Source organism: Cupressus sempervirens, chromosome 8, assembly GCF_028749045.1.
Source record: "Cupressus sempervirens isolate cs-2001-9-10 chromosome 8, ASM2874904v1, whole genome shotgun sequence".
NCBI lineage: Eukaryota > Viridiplantae > Streptophyta > Pinopsida > Cupressales > Cupressaceae > Cupressus > Cupressus sempervirens.
In genome coordinates, this window is record NC_143125.1 from 499,751,344 (window position 1) to 499,776,177 (window position 24,834).

The window sequence follows — 24,834 nt, forward strand, 5'->3', positions numbered from 1 at the left end:
AATGATAATGGTACAACCGCATCAACACACATCCAACTTTTATGCTACTCTGAGGGGGACACAAATGGTAAGAAGACACTACCTCCCAATTGTGTGATCACCTAGTCAGGCTATCACTCCCACCATGCATGGGAGATAATGTATGATCCACACATGGATAATCAAATTACAAAATCAACAATACAAATCTTAGGCAAGGATCCTAAAAGCTCTCTACAACAAGTGGTATTGCTCATATGAAAAGACAATCCTAGAGGCAACCCAACACAAAAACATAAATACAAATATAAATAGGAAACCTAAGATGCATATAAATGTCATCACATGAGTCAACTCTAAGGTTAGCCTAGCAGTCTCTCTGGACTCCACCCCCTTACTGACTCTATGGAGCATCAATACTCCTTTTGTATAGACAAGGAAACTAACTAACTAATGATGCAAAAGGGCTACAACTCGGATGGATCCATCCTTTGTTGAGTAGTTCTTGAATTATTTTCTCAAACTCTATCTTTAAACATTTTGGGATGGTGGTATGGCATGGTGAAGGTTGGCTTAGCGTTAGCTTCCAATTCAATTGTATGCTCAAACCCTCAATGAGGAGGTATACTAGGAGGAATGTCAGCAAAAATTCTATCATGTTTATCCAAAATGACCTAAAGCTCATCATCTTGATAGTACACATGTTGCCCTTTCATTGATTCTGTCGAAATGAAGCAATGTGCAACCCATGCAACATTGTCATGCTTGAAAATGGCCTCCATCCTATGAGTTGGAAACTCCCTCAAACCCTTATTCACCATTCCCCTTAGGACCACCTCCCCATCAACTACGAAGGTGAAGTCCATCTATTTGAAGCTTTGCATGCATTCGTCTAGAGTTTCCATCCACTAGATATCGAGTATAACTTCCATGTCATCCAAATCCACTGTGAAAGTCTTTTGTCACCGTGTGTTTGCCCATGGTAATACTTAGTTGGGGAACTAGGTTTGTGGATGGTAAAAGAAGTCCTCTGGCCATCTCAACTTAGAAACTCGCATGTGCTTCTATAGGTAAACCCCTTTGTTTTACTAGTGATGAGTTTATGAAATTTAGAGTGGCTCCATTGTCTAACATTACAATGACCCTTTGTCCTTGAAGGGCTCCCCATATCTTGAAACATGTGCACCTCAGAATACCTGCAAGAGCTATGGTGTACCTCCTGTGTCGTAAGAGTGCGGCTATCCTCTCTATACCGTTTAGGCTAACCAACTATTTGTTATTCCCTTCAGGCACCGAATCATCTAGTTGTTCTTCACCATCCAACATGACCTCAATGTAGTGTATTTTCCCTTTCCCTAGACATTTGTGCCTTGCTTCCCATGGCTCCATAAAATTAAAACATAATTTCCTCCTCTCGAGTTCTTGTATGGTGGCTTCATCCAACATAGGCTTCTTCTGTGGGGGTTTGTTGTCCTTTCCCTTTGAAGCTAATGGTGGTTTTGTGTGTGAGTAACTCTGAGACAATGAGGCTGAAAATAATACCATGTTTTGAGCCTTCTTGATAGCTTCTGAGAGGGTGACAATATTGAAACTTTTTACCCATCCTTTTAACAATTCTGTTAAGCCATCCATGAATTGCACCATTCACCATCTCTCTAATATGTTAGTAACTAGCATAGAAAGTCTTTGAAAATCCATGATGTAATTGTCCACCAACTCAATTTGCCTTAGCTGTGCCAATTCTTTAAAATTGGGTTCTAGATCTTTGTCACCAAACCAATATATTAGTCTTTTAGTAAACTCAACATAAGTGTTTACTTGGCCATGTCCTAGAGTAGCCATTAATCATGCTCCACTCCCTCTAAATGGAGTGTGACAAATTTAATAGCTTCCTCTTCTAGCATTGGGTTGAGTTGGAAGTCGGTATCAACCTTCACTACCCATGCTTGTGTTGATATTGATCTGGATCCATGAAATGGTGACATATTCACTTAACGTTCTTTTGAGATCATCATTGAAATACCCACGCTTGCCACCACAAGAAGATCACATTCTAAATTCTACGTAATCTTTGTATGATATATCCCTCTCCATGTTTGCATTCCTCCAATCTTTTTGTAACTATTCTTGAACTTTTTCAAACATTAGTTCCCTTCTTGTGTGAGGCACCTCATTCATGGAGGGAAATTTGATATGGAAGCTTGAGAGCGCACCAGGTGAGGATTTTGTAATGATCCCACTGATTAACTCCACACAAACGTGTGCACCAGGTCACAATGGATGTACAAATTAACCTAGGCGAGGACGACAGTTAAACAAGGGTGGTGTACGAATTGCTTGGAGGTTGTATGACAACTATGTGAAGGCCACACGTGTTGTGAAAGGAAGTAACTATTGTCCATACGGTGGAATGTAGATGGTCATATAGGTTGATGGAACAGTGATCATACAGTTAGGATGAGGGATGACTGTATAGTATAAGGTTGTATGGTGGGATAAGGGATGACTGCAGATGTAAGGTTGTACAGTGGGATGAGGGATGACCGTACAATGTAAGGCCATGCAATGAGATGAGGGCAGTTGTACGGTTGTGGAGTTGTCCAAGCCATACAATATGTATGGTGAAGCCACATAAAATGCAAAGTGCGTACACTGAGTGTAATGTTGTAGTATGGAAAAATGCTCTCTGTGTTGTGGGAAGCGAAAGGTGTATGGATGGAGGGGAAATGCTCAGTCATGCAACCATAAACTTATAAAACCAAATTTATCAGATAAATAAAAACAAGAATGGAGATTTGAACACGAATAACCTTTAATTAATATTTTCCACGAAATGGTGATTTGATTTGCCAGATCCGAGCGAAGTATCATAGGTGACAAAATAGGGCGAGGATTGAATCCCACCAAAACCAGAATAGCCAAGTAGAGAAGATCTTTCACTTCCGAAATGGCGAACAATTGAGAATCACAATGGGAATTTGCAGTATAAAGAAAATAATCTAAATCACATAACAACAACTACCTACAAGTCGTGCTTATATACTCGTCAGGGAAACCTTTCCGAGGGTGTACAAAGACAGCCGATGGCAACATCTACCGATGGAAACAAAACTAAAAATGGGTCTAAGATATACTAAATCAATCGACCCATTAACAATGTTTGATTAAAAAATTATTTTGTGACGGGAATATTACAGATTTGCCTTTCCAGTAATTGAGTTATTGTTGTGACCATTTTATTCGCCAGATACTATACTATCGGCTAGTTTCTGTAAGGTCTCTTCAATGAGATGCTGAGTGCAATGCCATGACTTTGACAAAAGCGGGTTCTCGCGAATCTCCTATTCTATCATTTGAGCAGGCTTGCAAGATCACTAGCTCTAATACCATTGTAATGTTTTGTTCCAAATCTAAGCTCCAAAAACTCTTGCTACAATAGTAGTCGTTTCGCTATTCCCAATTTTGAACATAAGCTACCAGAGAGGACTAAGTCTAGATAGAGCTGTCTGTATGGTAGTGGAAGAGTTGTCTATAGTGTTTGTATGGTGGTAGTGCAAGCTTGTATGCATGGCATCAGGGAAAGTCCATACCGTCTATAGGGAGTGGATAGATGCATGAAAAAGGAAGTGGAATAGACAAGGACGGTGTATGGTTTGCTTGGGCATATGGTGTAGTTGCCTAGTGTACGGTGAGGGAGGGTACTGTATTCACTCTGAGGGATAGTGCCATATGATGGAATATGTGAGAGGAGGGGGGTGGTCATACGGTATATAGAAGAAAAATGGCGTATGGTGATGGGAGCTCACAAATTGTATGGCAAGTAGACCAATAGATGGAGGTATGTCGATGCCATAAGACTGAACTTGTAGTGTGTGATCTCAGTGATGTCGAACCTAGTGTGAATTGTGTTAAAGAGAAAAATAAGACATTTGCCAATCCCACATATATGTGCCAATATAGATATTTGTAGTTTAGTTAAGAAATACATTTGCAAACAAAAATGACACTCCAAGTGTGCCAGAATCAAAGCAGAAATAGAAAAGGGTGAGGGTTGAATCTCACCAAAATCGAAATAGCCAAGTAGGGAAGAACTTCCACTTCCAAAATGGGAAACAACACAAGACTCCAATAGGAATTCACAATACAATAAAATTATCCAAAATTACATACCTAAACAAGTCAACTTGATGGACATAAATACTCCACTGAGGGAAAAACTAAGTGCTGAAACATGACATGGCAAACACCCATGGAAATAAATAAAATACAAATGGGCCTGAGATATGCTAAATCAATTGGTCCCATAAACAAACTTTGATATCTTATTTATTTTATAATGGGACCATTATGACCTTAGCATCTTCTTTAGGCTTCTTGTTCCCTGATTTATGATTCTATTTTCCATATTTTGTATGTCCTTGGACCTTAGCACTTTCTTTGGACATGTTGTTCCCAAATTTATGATTCAATTCTCTACTTCTTGTATCCTTTTCCACTCTTTTAACTTGTTGTTCAGCAGTCAGTTGATAGTTCATTTCTTTCTCTTGTTGATGGTTTTCTTTTATCTCCTAGTGAGAAGAGTTTTGAATCTGTTTCCCCAAAAAACGCTCATTCTTACCCATGAAAGGTTTGCCACACTTAGATGGCCAAACTTGTTATACTTCTAGAAAAATAAACTACCATTCTCATAAACAATGGATTGATTTTATCTCCCAAATGTTGATCTTAGGGTAGTTGAGCTAGGAAGGACCTTATTCACCTCTACATCAACACAAATTCTAGCAAAGACTAGTTTTGATCTCTGCATGGTTACTTTATAAACTGCCAAGAGGGTAGTAAATGAATTAGCTATACCCTTGAAAATATTATAATTTCAAAACTCCAAAGAAAGGCCTGGAAGTTGCAGCAACTGCCAGGAAGATGGATCAATGTCGGAGCAGCTGCCCCCCAGATACACCAAAGGGTTAAAGTGCGGCTTCCATTTACACAAGGAAAGAGAATTTCTTTAACCTTTATCAAAGGACCAAGGAACCCCTGTCAAACTTTGATGAGACCCTCATAGTTAACGAAGTTAAAAAGGAACAGACTCTTAGCCATAGCAGTAATGGTAACACTACCCTTAAGCTTTCATTGCAAATCAGTCCATATTCTGACCTCATGCACATTTGGACGAAAGGAAAGAAACTTACCTATTAGGGCGAGTTTCATGTCTTCCAACCATAACTTCAATATTTCATCTGGTATAATAACTTTTGGATCAAATTCTGAATGAACATCTAATCTCTTTCCAGAATCTATCCTCAAATTTGTAGCAACAACAGAGTCCAGCTCCTCCTCGCCAAGGAAAAAAACCAACCCTAGGGTTGATCATTCCCAAGCTGTACAACCAACAGAGTCAGGGTCCACAATAGAAGACAATTCAGCCTGGACAGAAGGTACAACATATGCCGGATTTTGAAGGGGATCAATTGGAGTCCCCTGCAGTGACACCAATGGGTGTGAGAGAACAAGAAATTTTAATTTTTACAGGGCGGAGAGAATCAGAGCAGATTACAGTTCATTCAAATTTGGTTTACCAATGCAATGTTCAAATTTCAAAATACATTCATTCAAAGGTTTGGTAGTACTTTTGGTCATCTTTAGCACACATATTGTGCCTAAAGAGGTCAGTTTTCATAGATGATCAGGACATGCAGATTCCAAACTCTATACTAGAACCATTTTACAAAATGTGCATGCAACTTTGGTGCAATAATTAAGCAAAAATCTCTTTGCTGAGTGTTCCTGATGTGGCTGCTACTGTTTGTGATATCCTTGCAATTTTTATCATTTCTAGATATCTTATTAAGGAAATTTGAGTTGGATTTTTTTTACATAGTAATGAGATATATGCATAGGTATTTAAAATAGCAGAGGATATTGTTACAGAAGCATACCTGTAGTGTGAAACAATCAGACTTATACATAGTTGATTTTAGTATCCAGCTGTAGATTTATTTGATTTTGTCAGTGCTTAAGTCATGAGAGTGTTGGAAGCAGACATGGATGTAGAACAGACAATGTAGCTGTAGCTAACATCAAATTTCAAATTGTGTTAAACTTTGGTGATGTGTCAATTCAATGGGCAATATAACCATATCCAAGAATCCATCCGAAGAAAATATGGAGCTTCAAGTTGTACTATTACAGATTGTTCGTATATTTTGATTAATTGCAATCAAGGTGATAAAAAAAGAGTCTTAGAATTGAGCAAGATGTGGTGTGTATATTGTAGAAAATAGTAATGCACAATAAACATAAGCGAAGTATTGAAAAGCCAGATAATGCTAATTTGAACCTTGCATGTTATGTTAATATAATAAAATATTTGATGGTAAAAGTGATAAAGAAGCTTATTTCTCAGAAGTTATCAATAGATTACTTTTACATGGTCTACAGACAGTAAACTTCTATCTACAATGGCTATCAGCCTGAGAGCTTAACCATTAAAAATCCTGTTACTACAAAACAAAAATGTTGATTCATAAAGGGCCACAACTATGGAAAAACAATGTTCAAATTAGGTAAATGCCAATTCAAATGAAGCTTTCGAGAATTGCTTCATTGTTTCTAAAATGATTTCTTAAACAAAAGGAAATGCAGTGATAAATCCTTGAGGCAGAGATTCAAAACATAGCCATTCCATGCATGCTATCTATTGACCTGATTCTTGTGCTACTCGAGATGTACAGGAAACAAGAGCTGACTTCATCCCATCTCTGTCAAGAGATGCCTGCACAATAATCTGTAGAGGAAGATTGCATTTCAGCATATTATTAAATAACAATTCCAACAGTATATAAATATGACAATCTGATATGCACCTCCTGAATTCTATTTTCTGATCTAGCAAGGATCTTGTATTGATCTTCATTTGTATCGGACAAATAAACCTGCAAATAAATGCATGTAGCAAGAATAATAGTCAACTTCACATCTGCTACTCCAAAAAAATATTTACTAATTACTGTAAATGTCTGACATAAACTCAGAATCAAATCCCATGCTATCTTATCATAGATGATTATTAATTAATAATTACAACTTGCACGAAATCCCATTCACAGGATGTTATGGATGCAAAATGCATAATCATAATGCTAAGATTTGGGTATAGGTGTAGTTATGTGAACCAGAATCCAGTACGGTGGTACAACAAAAACACATTTCTTGGGTATGGGAACAGGATTACACACATAGATATTTGTATACACAAGTGTAATATGTATTATAAAAAATTTAAATTATATAATATATACAATAATACTCATAATTTAAAATAAAAAAATTAAATACCTCATATTTTGTAAAAATTGAAAATACTCGTAAACGAATAATTCAATGATTTGTCAAATATCAATACACAATAATATTATAATTTATATTTCATAATGTTCACATTTGTTTTTCAATAGAAGTATCAAAGTTTTATCACTAAGTCTAATTCACTTCAACTGCAATGAGTTACAATGCCACTTCCACTAGCCATGTACTATACCAGCTACCCAATCTAAAGATATTTAGTGACAAGTCTCGCAACAATAATGTGCAAGTCAACAAACTCGTTAGTTGGATCCTGATTCCTTGCCACCCCCTCATTGTTATCAAGTTTCTTATGTGACAAACTTTCATAACAAATGACATTTTCACTTTTTGGGTGAAGTAAAATTCATGGACTTATGTTCTTCCAAATCATCACACCAGTGCTAGAATTTGGGTTTATTTTCTATATTTTTCGATACTAATACAATGATTTCTTGTCTTTTCAAGTCATTTAAATTTGGTGTTCACTAGCATAGATTTTAGCTTTCCCTGGAGCAACACGACTGCTAGGTTATTTCTTTCAACAACAGTGACTTCATTTTGGTCTTCATTAGCAGAGATTGTAGCTTTCTTTTGAAATGTATTTTCTGTGCATCTACTCTCCTCAAATATCCCAGAATTTTCATTGGATATTGTGTGTACAAATTATGTTTTAGGAAGCCTCTATACAAAACAGCATTAGGAAGGAACTTAAGGACCAGTTGTTGCATCGAAACCACTGCAACAACCTACCATTGATAGGAGCTACATGAGTAAGATATTATCATAGCTCAAAATCATAAAATTACTCTCTGGAAATATATGTAACTAACCAAAACCTATATGCTAAATGTGGAATCTTCAACAGGGCATGTGAGGTGTATGATAAAATGCCTCAAAGAAATATAGCCTCGAGTAATGCCCTGAGAATAGGTTAACGTTCAAAACAGATTTGCTGAAAAATACGTTAGAAATTATTAATTAAATGTAATTCAGCAGTCTGCCTCCCTGTGATAATATTGCAGTTTTCCATTCAAACCTCCAACAGTTTTCCTTTGCCATTAAGTTTGAGAGCATTGATGTATTCAATGGCAAGTTTCTAATGTCAATGTGAAATTCATCAGAATACCTATCTCTGCATGCGTGTGAAATGGACTGTATACCAAACACAGACAAAACACATTCTTTCATGTTTTCAAGCATATGTTGAAACAAAGGAAATTACCATATGTATTGCTGTTAGGCAAGGATAACTAGATAAGCATCCTACATGACATGAATAGTTCTTTCTTAGACTATCCTCTAAGATGTTGGATAGTATCTTTACTTTTGATTGTGTAATAACCCCAATAGGTTATAACTTCTTCAAACACCAAAAATCTTTATACTTCAGTGGTTTGACATTTCGTCAAACACTTTGCAAGCAAGCTCTGATACCACTGTAATAATCCTGCTCAATTCCGACCTTAAAATGCTGATTGAAGGCTCGAAGAATTTTGTCAAACACTTTGCATACAAGGGGTCATATGACTGATATAACTTTTCAGATTGCTGCAATGACTCTTGTTTCGATTTGCATCAAAGAGAATGCTTACAAAAAAAACTCCAGATTGTCTAAATAATGACCTAACATGAATGTGCAACTAATTTTGACAATATTCAATACAAATATGAGACTTACCTACTTGCAATATGCAGCTACAGCAACTAGTGGTTATGACAAATACTTTGGATGCAACCTAAGATGGCATTAATGCACTTACAACCAAGTGGCATTAATATAAACACTTAGTATGCAAAATTATAACATTATTTATGCCAAAAAGAGAACTTCCTTTGATACCAATAATGCCAAATGGCAAACAAAGACAAGTACAATGTGAAATAGTGAAGTGCTGAAGCTATATTTTGTACTCAGCTGAAAACCTACATTTCTCAGGAAATATGCCAAATGAGAAGTGAAGAACTTGATTGTAGATGGCTGCAATAATTTCCTTCAATGCTGCCCCTTCTGCTTTGTTTTTTTCTTTTCTTTTTTTGATCTGCTATTTCCACTTGCTTTTTCCGGATTTTCTTTTTTCGTTCTACTTTTTCAAACTGCTTTTTCGGATTGCTTTTTTTTTCGAAGCTACTTTTTCAGATTGCTTTTTCAACCTGCTTTTTCGGTTCTGCTTTAAAATGGCTTCCTATAATTTCAGACCTGCTAGAAATGACCTCCAATAATTTCGGCCCTGCTAAAAATGCCTCCTGAAATGCTGAAATGCTGAAAAATGGCCTTAAGCCCAATGATGCCCTAGCTAAAGTGATTGAAGTATCACCTCCAAATGTGCAACCCTTCAAAAGATATTTCACTTCCTCAGTTATGCAAATCCAAGGGAGTTTTCGTTCCCAAAGATCAACTGACTCTCTGAAACCACTTGGTTCCACAATAGACTATGTGACTGAATCACAATTTGATGTCAAGAGAGAAATAAACAGCTGGATGATTAGAATGAAGCCCGGGGTGCCTGTTTTTTCTTTTTTCTCCACTTTCTCTAGAAGCTTCTAGAACATTATTTTATTTTATCTATTAAGTGACTTTATAAAATATTTTATAATTCAAGTCACTTTATTAAATTAATTAAATATAAAGTTACCTTTTAATATTTATTTATTTGATAACTTTATAAATAATTAACTTAATACCACTTATTTATTTAATTAAAATAATTAATTAGTCATCCTCATAAAATATTCATTATTTTGGATAACCTAATTAATTAAATTAATTAAATCAAATTGCCTCCAAAATGGAGACATGACAGTCTGCCCTTCCTGAAATTGCTTGTCCCCAAGCAATGGCTGAACAATAAACTAATCAATCCGCCTGGATCCCAAATGTCGTCATGAACTATACTATTGTCAATTAACACAGGCTCCTATACTATCCTCTGCAATATAACCAAGAGGAATCCATAATCAAACTGACAATTACAGCTCAACCAAACTCCGAAAATCACAACTGCCACAGTCAGAAACCCACGAGACACAAACTCTTAGAAAATCAAAACCCAAGTAAAGTGGACAAATCAAATTGCCAACACAGTAAATACCATCAACACATCCCACTGTACTACGGAATGTACAATCCAACTCTACAACAATGGTGAACGCTCCCGAATGAAACTGTACCAAGTATGGAGAATCCACACACTGGACAACTCCTGCAGTCAACACAACTCTGCAGATCACCGGCCACTGTCTCATAACCATAACTCCCATGCACTGCTGATGGTGAAAAGACATCACAAGATAAACAGCAAGAAATGGAACCCAAACCAAATTTGTCTGCCATCAACTCCTCAACACAAGGATCAAATGCTAACTGATGTACATACCCTGCAGTATAATGATGATAAAAAGAACCAACCTCAGTCAACAGCTCACCATGAACAAGTGATACAACCCACTGTGATTGATCACCAGCTAAGTCAGGAGATATCATAGCCAAAGAAGTAGAATCAATAACAACAACTACTGAAGCATCACTCCCAAACTCCTGCTCTAAGTCATGTATTATCAAGCAGTCAACCGCAGAACCTATCGCCATGTCGTGCCCATCACAACTCTCATCCCGAGGCGTCAAACCGTCCCATAATTGATGACAAGCACTAGGAGCCAAAGTACATCTTTGTATCATCATCTCATCAACATGGTCATCAAAGGTAAATTGATGAGCATACCTCACAGTGTAATGCCGATAGAATGCGCCAATCTCAGTCAGTGGCTCAGACTGCAATCCAGATGTAACTAACTGCAATCGATCACTGACCAAGTTGGAACTGATTACTACCTTCGAAGACATCGCCAAGGGAGTAGTATTACTAGCAAGAACCATGCCAACTGTTTACCGTACAGGTAAAGAGATCAACGCATGCAGACAATGAACACAAACAGCAGAATTATATTCGCAATAGTAGATAATTGATGATTTACAATGATCCCAGACGGGATATAAATACTACCGTCGAACCTTCCCGAGGGAGTCCGTCAGCCACATATTCTATTCGCTACAAACTATTTACCGACAAAGTCAGCTACAAAATACAGAAACACCGTCGAACATCATTCTGTCGGCTACAGAAACACTGCCGAAACCATCCAATCGATTGACACCATCCCCCGCAAAAAGAAAAGTCGTCTCCGGACGACAATTACAACATATCTGAGACAAATTAACAAACAAAATATATCATCAGAGTCACTACAACAAGAAAAATCTGCTTCTGTCACATCACTTCCACATTCATCCCGTTACATCTGTAGCCTCTGCTAACACAATACTGTCTCCTCAAGCTGACCTTGATCGCCACCTGTGCTGCTTTCTCTGTTTTCAATTTCACGGTACCTTGAGCCAAGTGTCGCTACACTACCTCCAACTGGATGATTAGCTCCTCCTGAGCTCTCTACGCATCCACCAAGACAGCCTCCTAGCCAACACCTACTCCAAGTGCCTCTGGTACACAGAAAGTCCATGCCTGCAGCAACTTCAACTCTTCTCCACTGGTCAGACTCCCACGACTGATATCCGCCACAACTAGGGGTCTAGGGGGCAACGCCCCCGGCAGGGTCGAGGGGCAGTGCCCCCACGGGGTTCTGAACAACTTGAATATGTTGTCATTTTTTTATTTTTTTTTTTTTTTTTGCAATTTCTCCTTCCTGACGAAATTAGTGTGCCTCTCGAAACTCTCGGCGGAAATCCTAATCCTCTGGATGGAAACTGTCGAGCGCACAAATTGAGAACTGCCAATCGGCAAAAGAATGATGGCCAACTGCCCGAGAACAACCTTCCCCCGTATGTCGACGCCAGTTACATTGTTCAACTGAAGCACAGAGAAAACCCAAGAAAGTGCATCGAAATCTTGTATTCCCGTGGAGAAGTCTACTGGACGAACGAGTTTTCTAAGTTCTATCCTCGCGGTCCTCTTCCTTTTACTGGCGGAGACGTCTGGTGAGACTTTTCTTTTAAGCTCGCGGCCTTCCTATTTACTAGCAAAGACTACTCGCACGGAAGAGGTTTTAGGAGGTTCCGGAGGAAAAAACAACAAAAAGTGTTAAAGCCCGCGGGGCCTGCTTCGATGGAGGGCATCGAGTTTTGAGAGCTCGCGGATAGGCTGCCTGCGGGGTTTTTATTAACCCGCGAACGGTCTTTCCTTTGTCGCCCGCGGACAACTGTTGCCCTCGGGGCCTCTGTCTGTTACGCCCGTAGACAGACTTGCCTGCGGGGTTTTTCTATCCGCGGGGCCTCTGTCTGTTACGCTCGCAGACAGACTTGCCCGCGGGGCCTTTCTGTCCACGGGGCCCCGTTTTTTTTTTTTTTTAAATTTTTTTTTTTTTTTTTTAAATTGTTTTTTCAAAGAAATCAAATAACAAAGGTACCTCCATTTTGCCTCCAGGCGTCGCCATTCTGCAACGATGATGGAGTCAGCTGGCCATCCTGTGACAGCGACGAAGTCTTCCTGGCACCATATATTTTGAATTTGGATCTGTTGACTGCCAGAGGTACCTTCTGCCCGTCCAAAGTTGATAATCTGATCGCTCCATTGTCGCCGACCTTCCGAATCTGATATGGTCCAACCCATCTGCCCTTAAACTTTTCCACTTTGATTTCATTCTGACCGTCGTGGGCCTTATGTTTGTTCTGTGCCACCTCCGTCGCCCACTGTGCCTGCGGTCCTTGCACAACTAGAATATTTTCTTGCTGTCGGTGCCCTTCTACTAATTTTATGCTGCGGTGTAACCTTTTCTTTTTGCGCGGTCTATTCACCATGTACCGGACAGTGGGATCTTTCGTTTTTTTGTGTGCAAACTGTATTTTCTTCCCCTCAGCTTCAGCCATGGAAGCTTTTCCTTCTTCCGCTTCCCTGCATTCCTCCGAACATTCATTTTCCTGTGTTTTGTCACGTTCGTCGACCGTTAACATATTGCAACTTGGAAACAGTTCGTAGTCTTCTATTTGCCAGTGGAACAGGCCATTCACCGAGTCCAGGTCATCGTCATTCGATCCTCCATCAAGTCTCAATACTCCCTCTTCGTCTGGTTCCATTCTCCTCTTTGCTTCGTCGTCACTTTCGCCGTCACTCTCTGAATCTAACGATCCTACCTCCTCACCGACCATTTGTGTATGCAGGTCAATTGTGAATCTTTTGCCTTCGTGCTCCATTGATAGGGTATTTCATTTCCAATCATATTTTACTTTTGCTTGCACCAACCAATCCCGTCCCAGAATAGCATCATATCCTTTTCTTTTTAATGGAATGACCACAAAATCCAATAAAAATAGTTGCGTACCAATTGTTACCGGTTGCGCTTTCAAGATTCCCAACGGTTTGATTCCATGTTGGTCTGCCATGAGCAACTGAAATGCAGGTGGCCACAGCGTTGGCTTCCCCAACTTCTTCCAGGTATCCTCTAGTAAGACAAGTACGCCGGACCCTCCGTCAACAATCGTCTCCGTCAAAACATTTCCCAAAATCCCCATCTCGACGACCGCCGGATGCTGTCCGGAGGTGAGTGCCAGCAGCATTGGGTTTGTTGTTGTCACTTCCCTACTGTCCCTTCCTGTGTCCTCCATTGCTTTCGAAAACGGTGTATGATTCAGAATGGCCGTCCGTAACTGGGGCATTGTGAGAAGGTCACTTATCTTGACCGGTATCTGCATTTGTAAGATCTGTCGTACAATGTTTTGTTCTGCGAAGTTCCTTGCCAAGGTGCTGGTGATATCCTTCAACTGAGATGTCCCCGCCGACGATGCCTTTGCAATGTCCGCCTGCGCTTCCCCCACTTTTCTCTTTTCCTTCGCTTGCCTCCGTGTAATTGCCAGAACCTCCTCTACATCCGTGCCAACAGTGATCAAGTTTACTCCAGCCTTTGGACACTTGGAATCTTCGTGATCGCCGGGTCCGCACCATCTGCATAATAATTTCGATGTGTTTGCCGCTGTACAATCCCGCGCAAAATGACCCCACAAATTACACGCTCGGCATTGAACAATCGACCGTCCGTTTGCATCATACTGAGTTCGACTTCGGCTCCCATTATTATTGTTATTATTTTGCCCTCTGCTATTATTCCTGTATCCTTCGGATGTAGCACTGGCGGTATTCGTGTTTCTGCTACTACCCGACGGGGAAGCCTCCTGTGTGAGAAACACCTGCAGAGATCCTCGTCTTCATGTTAAAGGGGCACTCCTTTGTCGAATGCCCCATGATCTAACAAATGTCACAAAATTGGTTCTTTGGACACGATCCTTTAGTATGCCCGTTTGTCTTACACTCCGTGCACCACAGCTCACTGCCTTTTGGCTCCTTCTGCATGTTTTTAAACTCCATCATGCGAACCATATCCTTCTGTAGGGCACGAACCTTCTTGCTGCTGCCTTCGTCGTTGCTACTATCATCTCCGTCAGGCTCGTCGTCATCTGAATCAGAGGAGCTAGTTTTCTTCTTCTTTGTCTTCTACTCACTTTCAAGGTCCAGTGCTCTGTTATACGCATCCACATATGATGACGGTGGCACAATTTTCATTTTCCTCCTCAACTTCAAGTGTAGGCCGTCCACAAACCATCTTTTCTGCAATCCGTCCGCCGGCTTGCTTTTTATTTTGTTTATTAAGTCTTTTAATCTCTTGGCGTAGACGCAGACAGTTTCGTGCTTCCCCTGTTTCGTATTGAAAATCTCTTCTACAATTTCATTATCGTCCCGCAAGAGTTTAAATTTCGCCAGGAACTTTTTAATCTTATCCCAGGTATCCAGCTTCTGCGGATCCATATCCGAAAGCCAATCAATTGCGACACCCCGTAGGGTTGCCGAAAATTGCCTGACCCATTCGTCGGCATCTGTGATTCCATTTGCCCACCAGATCGTCTCACATGTCTTACAATGTCGGATGGGGTCGGCTGTACCATCGCCTTCAAATTTCGGCAGCTTCTCTTTGGGTCCCACCATCACCACACTGGAGGTCTGCACTCCTACACCGACGGTCAGCACTCCCACACCAGCAGTCTGAACTCCCACACCGGCGGTCTGAACTCCTGAACCGGTGATCTGCACTCCCACACCAGAGGTGTCGACAGCTGCCAACCGTGGTGAAGAAGGATCCTCTGAAATTGTTTCCAGCGGAAGTCTATCCTGGACGAAGAGGTCACTCCACGCTCGTGCTCCATCGACACTGCGATCCGTGCGAGTTGATGCTCTTCCATTTGAATTTTCTTCCCTCGGCGAACACAAGTTCAAGAACTCCTCCCGTTCTTCTTCCACCAATTCCACCCGCTAGCGAGTCTCCAACAATTCTTCCGCACTACGATTTTCGTCGGCAATCTTCTGAAATCTCCGTCAGCGTTCGGCTTGCTGTGCCAGAATTAAATTCTCCTGCGCAGTACGGATTCCATCTTTTCCCTTCGCCTTATTCCGATCCTTGTTAAGCTGATTTGGCATTAATCTTCATTCCTCCCACCTTCCAGATTCATAAGGCAACGGTGCCAAATGTTTACCGTACAGGTAAAGAGATCAACACATACAGACAATGAACACGAACAGCAAAATTATATTTGCAATAGTAGATGATTGATGATTTACAATGATCCCAGACGGGATATAAATACTACCACCGAACCTTCTCGAGGGAGTCCGTCGGCCACAAATATTCTATCCACTACAAACTATTTACCGACGACGTCGGCTACAAAATACAGAAACACCGCCGGACATCATTCCGTCGGCTACAGAAACACCGCCGGAACCATCCAGTCAACTGACACCAACTGTCGGCTCACCAATATCACACATGATCTTTGATACAACATCTCTAGTCTCTGTGCCATCAATACTAGAGGCCACCACTATGTCAGGCATACCACAACAATCTGCTACAATACCCAACTCAACTGAACCTGACTCTAGTGGGAATGAACCCGATATGCCAATGTTAGTATCAAGGATGGATGCATCCCCATCTCCACTATCTTTGACAATCTCGACCATGGACATCCTTGGATCACCAGATACCACAGCTTGTGATTGTACAGAATCTGGTAAAGACTGCAATCGCTCTAACTCCACGGTCACCTTAGCCAAATGAAATTGTGACTCCTCGAAAGCCAACTGCTTACTCTGAAGAATCTCATAAGTCACCTCGAGCTGCTAAGTAAGCTCACTCACCTCATCTTCCTTGGCCAATAATGCATTGTATGTTGTACTCCCCCACTCCATAAGATAATCTCTGTCGGCTACCAACTGGATATAATTCTGTCTCAGAATCCGGATAGCCTCCCATAAAGAGTGGAACTCTGTCAAGGAAAGATAACTACCTCCCTGCTCATCACTAGTAGGAGAACCCCATCCATAAACTGCTAACAATTGACGAGCAACATCGAAATGCTGGCAAGCTATAGCAATGTCTCGTTCACTAACTCTCAACTGACTAGACACATGATGGCACTGGCTAGACTGTCTCCTACAAACCTCCTTTGACGTACTGTCTAAAGGAGTATCCTCAAAGTTACTGGTCTCTAGAGTATTACCATCCATTTCTTGCGAATCAACTCCAAAGCTCATATCAACATACGGAGTATCAAAGTCTGTAGCACTATTGTCCAACTCCTCTGTACCAAAAGAAACTGCCAAGGAAACTAAGTCTTCAAAACTGACCACTGCATCCTCCTGGATGTCATCAATGCCAATATGATCCTGGGACTCATCTGTACACACTGCCAAATATGAAAGATCATCAACACATTCTAGCAAGAATGGTCGACTGGATTTATGAACAAAGCCCAACATCGATGTATAAAAACTAATACCAACATCGGACAAGCTGCTGGCACAAGAAAAGACAACACCGTGCAATCTGCTAATCAAATCCATGATAGCACCCAAACAATCATTGCTACCAAAAAGTGTTAAAGATCTCCAGTCAACTGAATCCCAAACGCCAACGAAACAATCTCGAGTCCATATCCGTAAACTAGAATCAGCTGGTAACTCAAGCAAACTCCTCAGCTGAGTAATATGACCAATACCAACTAACTCCACATACCTGTTTGACATTGTCCCTGTATCCTGGATGTGAATGCAAGATGAATTCACAACATTATCAACGACCACATATGATTTACGTGCTGGAGAAAGCTGAGTATCAGGAGTGCAAGATGAAACTAAACTCAACTCCATGCCATGCTTATCCCCATGTCTCTCCCAGTCCTGTAATGCCAATGGAGTATTCACCCAAGAAGCTCGAGAGTCCTCAAGCTCGCGAGAGAGCCTGTCAACTTCCTCCTTCCTCCTCAAGGCATCTAAATAGTCTCCGACAAGGCTAAGAAGATGTTCAAGATCTGATAGAAGATGTAAATAACTCAACTTCATTGTTCCCATTCCTTCCCTAATCGCCTGTAAGTCAACACAAGAAGAACCTGTTGTGACTCTTTTCTGTCTCTCCTGTAGTTGAATCATCCAAATGTGATTCTCAATCAATCCATGCATCCTGTCATGATGAGATAAAGCCGCGACAATATCCTTGTCCCTTGTCTTCAGCTGGCTTGCCAAACCAAGTGAAGAGCTACTAGCCTCAAACATGACAGTATCCCCAACTGTTGTAACTTCATCCAGCCCAATTGTACTGCAATCACTATCTGTGTCAATCATGCAATCCGGTGTGCTTGTGATATCACCTTCTGATGCAACTGGCTCAACCTGCACAACATCTGTAACCCCTTCTGCCTGTGAAGATGATGCAGATAAACCATTACCTGAAGATGTGCTAATGTCTCCCTGTATCAAATCCGCATGTCTGTTAAACTCCTCATACAAGTTTCTGCTTGTCATAGGGAAGGTACGATCCTTAGGCCTATCAATCAGGCTCTTTAACCACGTACGTGCCATAGGTGACAAATTCCTCTCTTTTGTCCAAACATACCATAAGTCTTTTGCCAAAAGTTTAGAAATTTCATCCTCCTCAAATAGGATTGTGAACATGATGGAGTGCATTGATGCCAATACCCTGCTAGAATGGAACTCATCCATAATATTCCAAAATGTATTAAACATCTTGCGAATGTCACCGATACAACCTATTGATAGCATAATGTTTTCAAATCTACACCTTGCAAATACTTCGAGTAATCTTGCCCTTTTTGTGAAATAAGGGTCCCGGATGTTGTCCAACTTTTCGAAGCTTTTTACCATGGCGTGAAGTATCTCTCTCATAATTTGATCGTCATAAGAATCAAGGCCAGCTATTATCCTCATGATTTCACTAATGCAAGAGAGAGCTGCAAGTCTTATTACCTCATCATGATGTCTCAATAATTAGGGCTTAACCAACGAACCAAATGCTGAAGATAAAGCTGTTTGCATAGCATCGGGTCTTGACTGATCAAACTTGCCTAAATAAGTTTCCAACTCCTCCAAAGTTCTTAGAAGGTCCTCTGTTCACTGAAATAGACAATCTAATTTCTTCTTTACATTGTGCATTCTTTCTTCCAAATCCTTGTCTCCTGTTAAAGCCATACTGATAATTGAATTCAATCTGAAATAACCCAATCAGGCTGGCAGGAAACCGCTCTGATACCACTATAATAACCCCAACAGGTTATAACTTCTTCAAACACCAAAAATCTTTATACTTTAGTGGTTTGACATTTCGTCAAACACTTTGCAAGCAAGTTCTGATACCATTGTAATAATCCTGCTCAATTCCGACCTTAAAATGCTGATTGAAGGCTCGAAGAATTTTGTCAAACACTTTGCATCAAGGGGTCATATGACTGATATAACTTTTCAGATTGCTGCAATGACTCTTGTTTCGATTTGCATCAAAGAGAATGCTTACAAAAAAAACTCCAGATTGTTTAAACAATGACCTAACATGAATGTGCAACTAATTTTGACAATATTCAATACAAATATGAGACTTAACTACTTGCAATATACAGCTACAGAAACTAGTGGTTATGACAAATACTATGGATGCAACCTAAGATGGCATTAATGCACTTACAACCAAGTGGCATTAATATAAACACTTAGTATGCAAAATTATAACATTATTTATGCCAAAAAGAGAACTTCCTTTGATACCAATAATGCCAAATGGCAAACAAAGACAAGTACAATGTGAAATAGTGAAGTGCTGAAGCTATATTTTGTACTCAGCTGAAAACCTACATTTCTCAAGAAATATGCCAAATGAGAAGTGAAAAACCTGATTGTAGATGGCTGCAATAATTTCCTTCAATGCTGCCCCTTCTGCTTTGTTTTTTTTTTTTTTCCTGATCTGCTTTTTCCACTTGCTTTTTCCGGATTTTCTTTTTTCGTTCTACTTTTTCGAACTGCTTTTTCGGATTGCTTTTTTTTTCGGAGCTGCTTTTTCGAACTACTTTTTCGGCTTGCTTTTTAGAGCTGCTTTTTCGGATTGCTTTTTTTTTCGGAGCTGCTTTTTCGGTTCTGCTTTAAAATGGCTTCCTATAATTTCAGACCTGCTAGAAATGACCTCCAATAATTTCGGCCCTGCTAAAAATGCCTCCGGAAATGTTGAAATGCTGAAAAATGGCCTTAGGCCCAATGATGCCCTAGCTAAAGTGACTGAAGTATCACCTCCAAATGTGCAACCCTTCAGAAGATATTTCACTTCCTCAGTTATGCAAATTCAAGGGAGTTTTCATTCCCAAAGATCAACTGACTATCTAAAACCACTTGGCTCCACAATAGACTATGTGATTGAATCACAATTTGATGTCAAGAGAGAAATAAACTGGATGATTAGAATGAAGCCCGAGGTGCCTATTTATTAATTTTTCTCCACTTTCTCCAGAAACTTCTAGAACATCATTTTATTTTATCTATTAAGTGACTTTATAAAATATTTTATAATTCAAGTCACTTTATTAAATTAATTAAATATAAAGTTACTTTTTAATATTTATTTATTTGATAACTTTATAAATAATTAACTTAATACCACTTATTTCTTATGACTATGTATTCACGCCAAAGTCTATGAGTGGATGATTCTATGAATGGCATTAACATCTTCCCTACTAGTGTAGGCCATACGATGTTGTTTGGGTTATGGTCCGTCCATACGATATTGTTTGGGTTATGGCCCACCTGTACCACATTTCCCTTTGAGTTGTATGGTGTGTCACGTTACCTCTAATCTCTCCCCCTGATTAGTCTATATGGATTTGGTGTTCCTAGGAATGGAGTATGAATTGTATGCTGTATGGAATGTATGTTGTATAAGCAGCATGTCATACAGTCTCGCTTGGATTGGGTGTGAGTCAGGATGGTGGCAAGACCGTGCTGTGGAATATGTCGGATGGTCACACAGACCGTATAGTGGATTCTTGGATTTGACAACACCTATGGTGGTATTTGCCTCCAACACCTCTAGTATGGCGTCAATGATCATATTTGCTTCCAGAATATTGATGTTAGACATTGGAATAGTAGAGCATTGAACAAACAATATATGGATTCCAAGAAGATTGTACCAACAAAGATTGTGATGCACCTAATGTTTTATTTTGAGACTTCTAAACATGTCATTGGAGCATGAAGTGTTTGCCACATAAATAGTGAATTGTGAAAAGCAATTTCAAAACACTGTTTAACCATAGATTATCGAAAGCTGCTCCAAGATGATTGCATTAAGCATAAATAACACGTCCTTATACAAAGAGAAATCCATAAACAAATTAGTCATACAAACCATAAATTTATTTCAATGCATGCAAACTAATCATCCATCTTACTGTAATATACTTAAACATGCTACAAAATTATTCTGGTAACTGAGACCATTATTTTGCAAGAAATCTACAAGTTAAATGTACCACGCAACATCAAGCAGTAGACTTCAAGGGGCATGCCTATCGTAGTGCTTGAGAGAAAATGATCTGCACATAGACTTTTGTCCCTGTTTAGTCCTCACTGCTAATTCTCGCGTCTTCTAGTATAAACGCATGCAAGCTCCTATCGACTCTTCTATTGTCGTCTCCTAAAGGTTGCGTTCACCAAGTATTTCCTTGAGAGTAGATAAAGCACAATTTATCACCGTACAATATGATCTCCTAACCAATGTATCTCACACCAATGGTACACTGCGAACCAAACTTGACGTGAATATACGAGACAAGTTCAATCCACAATTGCAAGATATTTTTCCAAAATAGGGGTTTCGTCCTATTAAGGAACAAAGAAGGGGTTTTGTCCTCCTGGTTAAAATCTATTACCTTAGTTGATTTTGTTTTCTGGTATTATGCCACTCGACTCTCCTCCAATTGCGATATCATTCCCAAGTGCTCCCCACATGCCAACACTCAAGATGGAGATGTAACTACAACACAGGAGGGATTTGGGTGCCAAAGACGTTACCAACGTAACTGGGGGATGAGTCATGGCTGCCCAAACAGAAAAGCTATGCCACGTTGATGCAACTCTAACCAAAGCTCGATCAAGCAAGAATCAGGTGGAAGTTATAACAATAAACTCTCACTTAATTTTCACACCCAACTTAAGCCTATCAGATGTAATAAAAATAGGCTAAGTTTAAACTTAGGACATAGAGGTCTGAAGGGGACATGACAAAGATAGTGGAAGAATGGACATTAGATAGATGGTCACCATAATACCGATGATGCCAAAAGTAAATTTAGATTCAAAATATAACTTCAGATTACCTAGGCATCAGACAAGATCTGAGAAAATACAGATTAGTTGTGAAATGGCAATGATTAATAGATTTGGAGCACACAGTGAGATATCCAAGCAATATCTCCAATTATAGATTAGGGTGGTATTGAACCATCGAAACTGCAACAAGTAGAATAGGGAGGATCTTTCACCTCTGAAACTTTGCACAAACTCCTATAGCCTCCATCTTTAGGAAATATGACAGAGTCAAATCCAGTCCATGAAGATCTACAACGCCCAACCATCTTCTTATAAAGGCCTCCAAGAAGTGTCTAGAGATTTACAACAGGATGACATTAATTATATTTTATTACTTTATTAATTTAGGCCACATTTATTAAATAATAAATTAAAGGTTGTTTTATTATTTTATTTAAATTCTGGGACCAATTAACCAATTAATTTGAGTAAATTATTAAATTAAAATTTGGGGACATGACAAATCCTCACTGCCCAAAGATTGCTTGCCCTCAAGCAAATCGTCATCAAACGAAAGGCCATCAACTCCAAGATCCCAAATCAAACGCACAGGCAAGATTAGTGAATTGGCATCAATCTTTCATTCCAATATATTGCCATCAAACTTCCGCTGTGCCAATCTGATATAAACATTGTCGTGCTCGGAGTCACCAGGATCCCAAAGATGCCAATCATAACATACACCAATGCCATCATGTTTGTCAACCTCTTATGGAACCTCATTGCTTAGGTAGGCCATGTTCCTCTCATGATGAAGTCCCTCTTACAAAAAGATCGCAGTTATGCACACCTTGATTGCCGTCGGAGGATAAACTTCAGAATCAATCAACAGTAGCAATTGTTCTTGCAAATAACCTCTACCTCATGCTCTAGGTTCATGATTCCATTTATGTGATTGTAGATTATTATCCATGCTCTCCTGTATATTCACAAGCTTACTCTTATTCCAAATACGAAGAACATTCTGTCAATTCACATCAAGATTGGCTTGGTTGTCATCTTGTTTCAAATCGGTCAGACTGTATGTCATATAGACTATGTTGTATGATCTCCTGTTATCCAAGCATACAATGTGGATTGGTTGTCAGTCATACGGATGTTGGCAAGACTATGTGGTGGTTTGGCATATGCCGGATGGTCACACAGATTGTAAGGTGGATTCTCAGATTTGTCAACACCTACGATAGTACTTACCTCTAACACCTCTAGTATGGCATCAACGATCAGATTTGCTCTTGGAATATTAATGTTAGCCATGGGAATAGTAGAGCATTGCCAAGAACACAAAGACAAGCAATATATGGATTCCAAGATGATCGTATGAACAAAGATAGTGGCAGAATGAACACCAGATAGATGGTTTCTGAAATACTGATGATGCCATAAGTAAATTCAAATTCAAAATAGAACTTCAGATTACCTAGGCATTAGACAAGATCCAAGCAAATACAGATCAATTGTCAAATGACAATGATTAACAAATTTGGAATACATAGTGAGATATCCGAGTGATATCTCCAATCGCAGAATAGGGTGGTACAAAACCACCGAAACTGCAACAGGCAGAATAGGGAGGATCCTCCACCTTCAAAACTGCGCAGAAACTTCTTCACCCTCCAACTTTTGGAAATACAACAGAGCCAAATCCAATCCATGATGGTTTACAATGCCCAACCATCTCCTTATATAGGCCTCCAAGAAGCGTCTAGAGATTTAAAATAGGGCAACATTAATAATATTTTATTACATTATTAATTTGGGTGTCATATTTATTAATTAAAATAATTAATTCAAGGTCATTTTATTATTTTATATTTTGGAACCAATTAATCAATTAATTTTATTAAATTATTGCATTAAAATTTGGGGGCATGGCAAGCAACAAGTCTAGTGAAAGTTGATTGGTAAACCAAAAGATTCATCAACAACATAGAAGAGGAAGAATGATTCCTTGATGAAGAAAACGTCCAAGAAGGGGTAGGCGTTGAAGAGAAACTTGAAGCCAAAAGGAATTGCATAAGAAATGTAATTTTGTATGCAGAACAAAAGAATTTCCAATTCTTTAACATAGATTTTGGTCTGGTCCCATATGACTAATCTATATTATGTTGTGAATTATTGATGGTGCAGATGCTCTAATACTTGTTTCATTGTTGTTCTGAATTTGGGGTTTCTGTCACCTTTATGAAAGAGTTGTTTGGTAATATGTAGGAGTGAGGTTTCCTCACCAATTAATTATTTTATGTCATTACATTTGATATGCTCTGTTAAAGTGTTTTTGATAATTCTCTCACTTCGGATGTATTGTTTTGGATCCTATCAAAGATAGGATAGGAATGCATGTATTTGTGATGGAGAATTTCGTTTCCACTGAGTGGTATTGAAGCCTAAAAATGTTTGGAAATTTTAGGAGTGCAAAAGATCCAGGGATTGAATATAGGATGTGTTATTAGTATTTTAAATTACAATTAATTGTAAGTTGCAGTTGATATAATGAACCCAATTGGATCATTCCACTGCAATGCTAAAAGAAATTGTTTCCGTTTGATTTATCTTGTGAATTTGTGGAGTTCGCAGATTACAAGAGTTTTTGTTGGATAAATATAACTGATTTGCAATGAGAGATTAAAGATAGTACTCCAACTCTTTATCTATAGCCCTTGCATATGTAATGCCAAAATATAGAAAAATCACAATAGATACGTAATTATCAATCTTATTAACTATTCTTCCTTGCTCATACATCACATGCTGAAAAAATTCAATAAATAAATAACTGATGAACCTGGTGATGGTACTCAGTGGG

At 39.3% G+C, this 24,834-nt stretch overlaps 1 protein-coding gene across 2 annotated transcripts in view; it reads right to left on the reverse strand.

Annotated features, from left to right (window-relative positions):
- Positions 1-6,300: 6,300 nt before the first annotated feature.
- The window catches only part of LOC149543377 (Nucleic acid-binding, OB-fold-like protein), a 232,896-nt gene continuing 214,362 nt past the window's right edge, over positions 6,301-24,834 (reverse strand). For both annotated transcript variants that reach the window (XM_089798181.1, XM_089798180.1), the window contains 2 exons: positions 6,843-6,911; positions 6,301-6,763 (listed from right to left, as the gene is read on the reverse strand). In XM_089798181.1, coding sequence (XP_089654307.1) covers positions 6,674-6,763; positions 6,843-6,911 — 159 coding nt within the window. In that variant the 3' untranslated portion in view covers positions 6,301-6,673. The remainder of the gene's footprint in view (positions 6,764-6,842; positions 6,912-24,834) is intronic.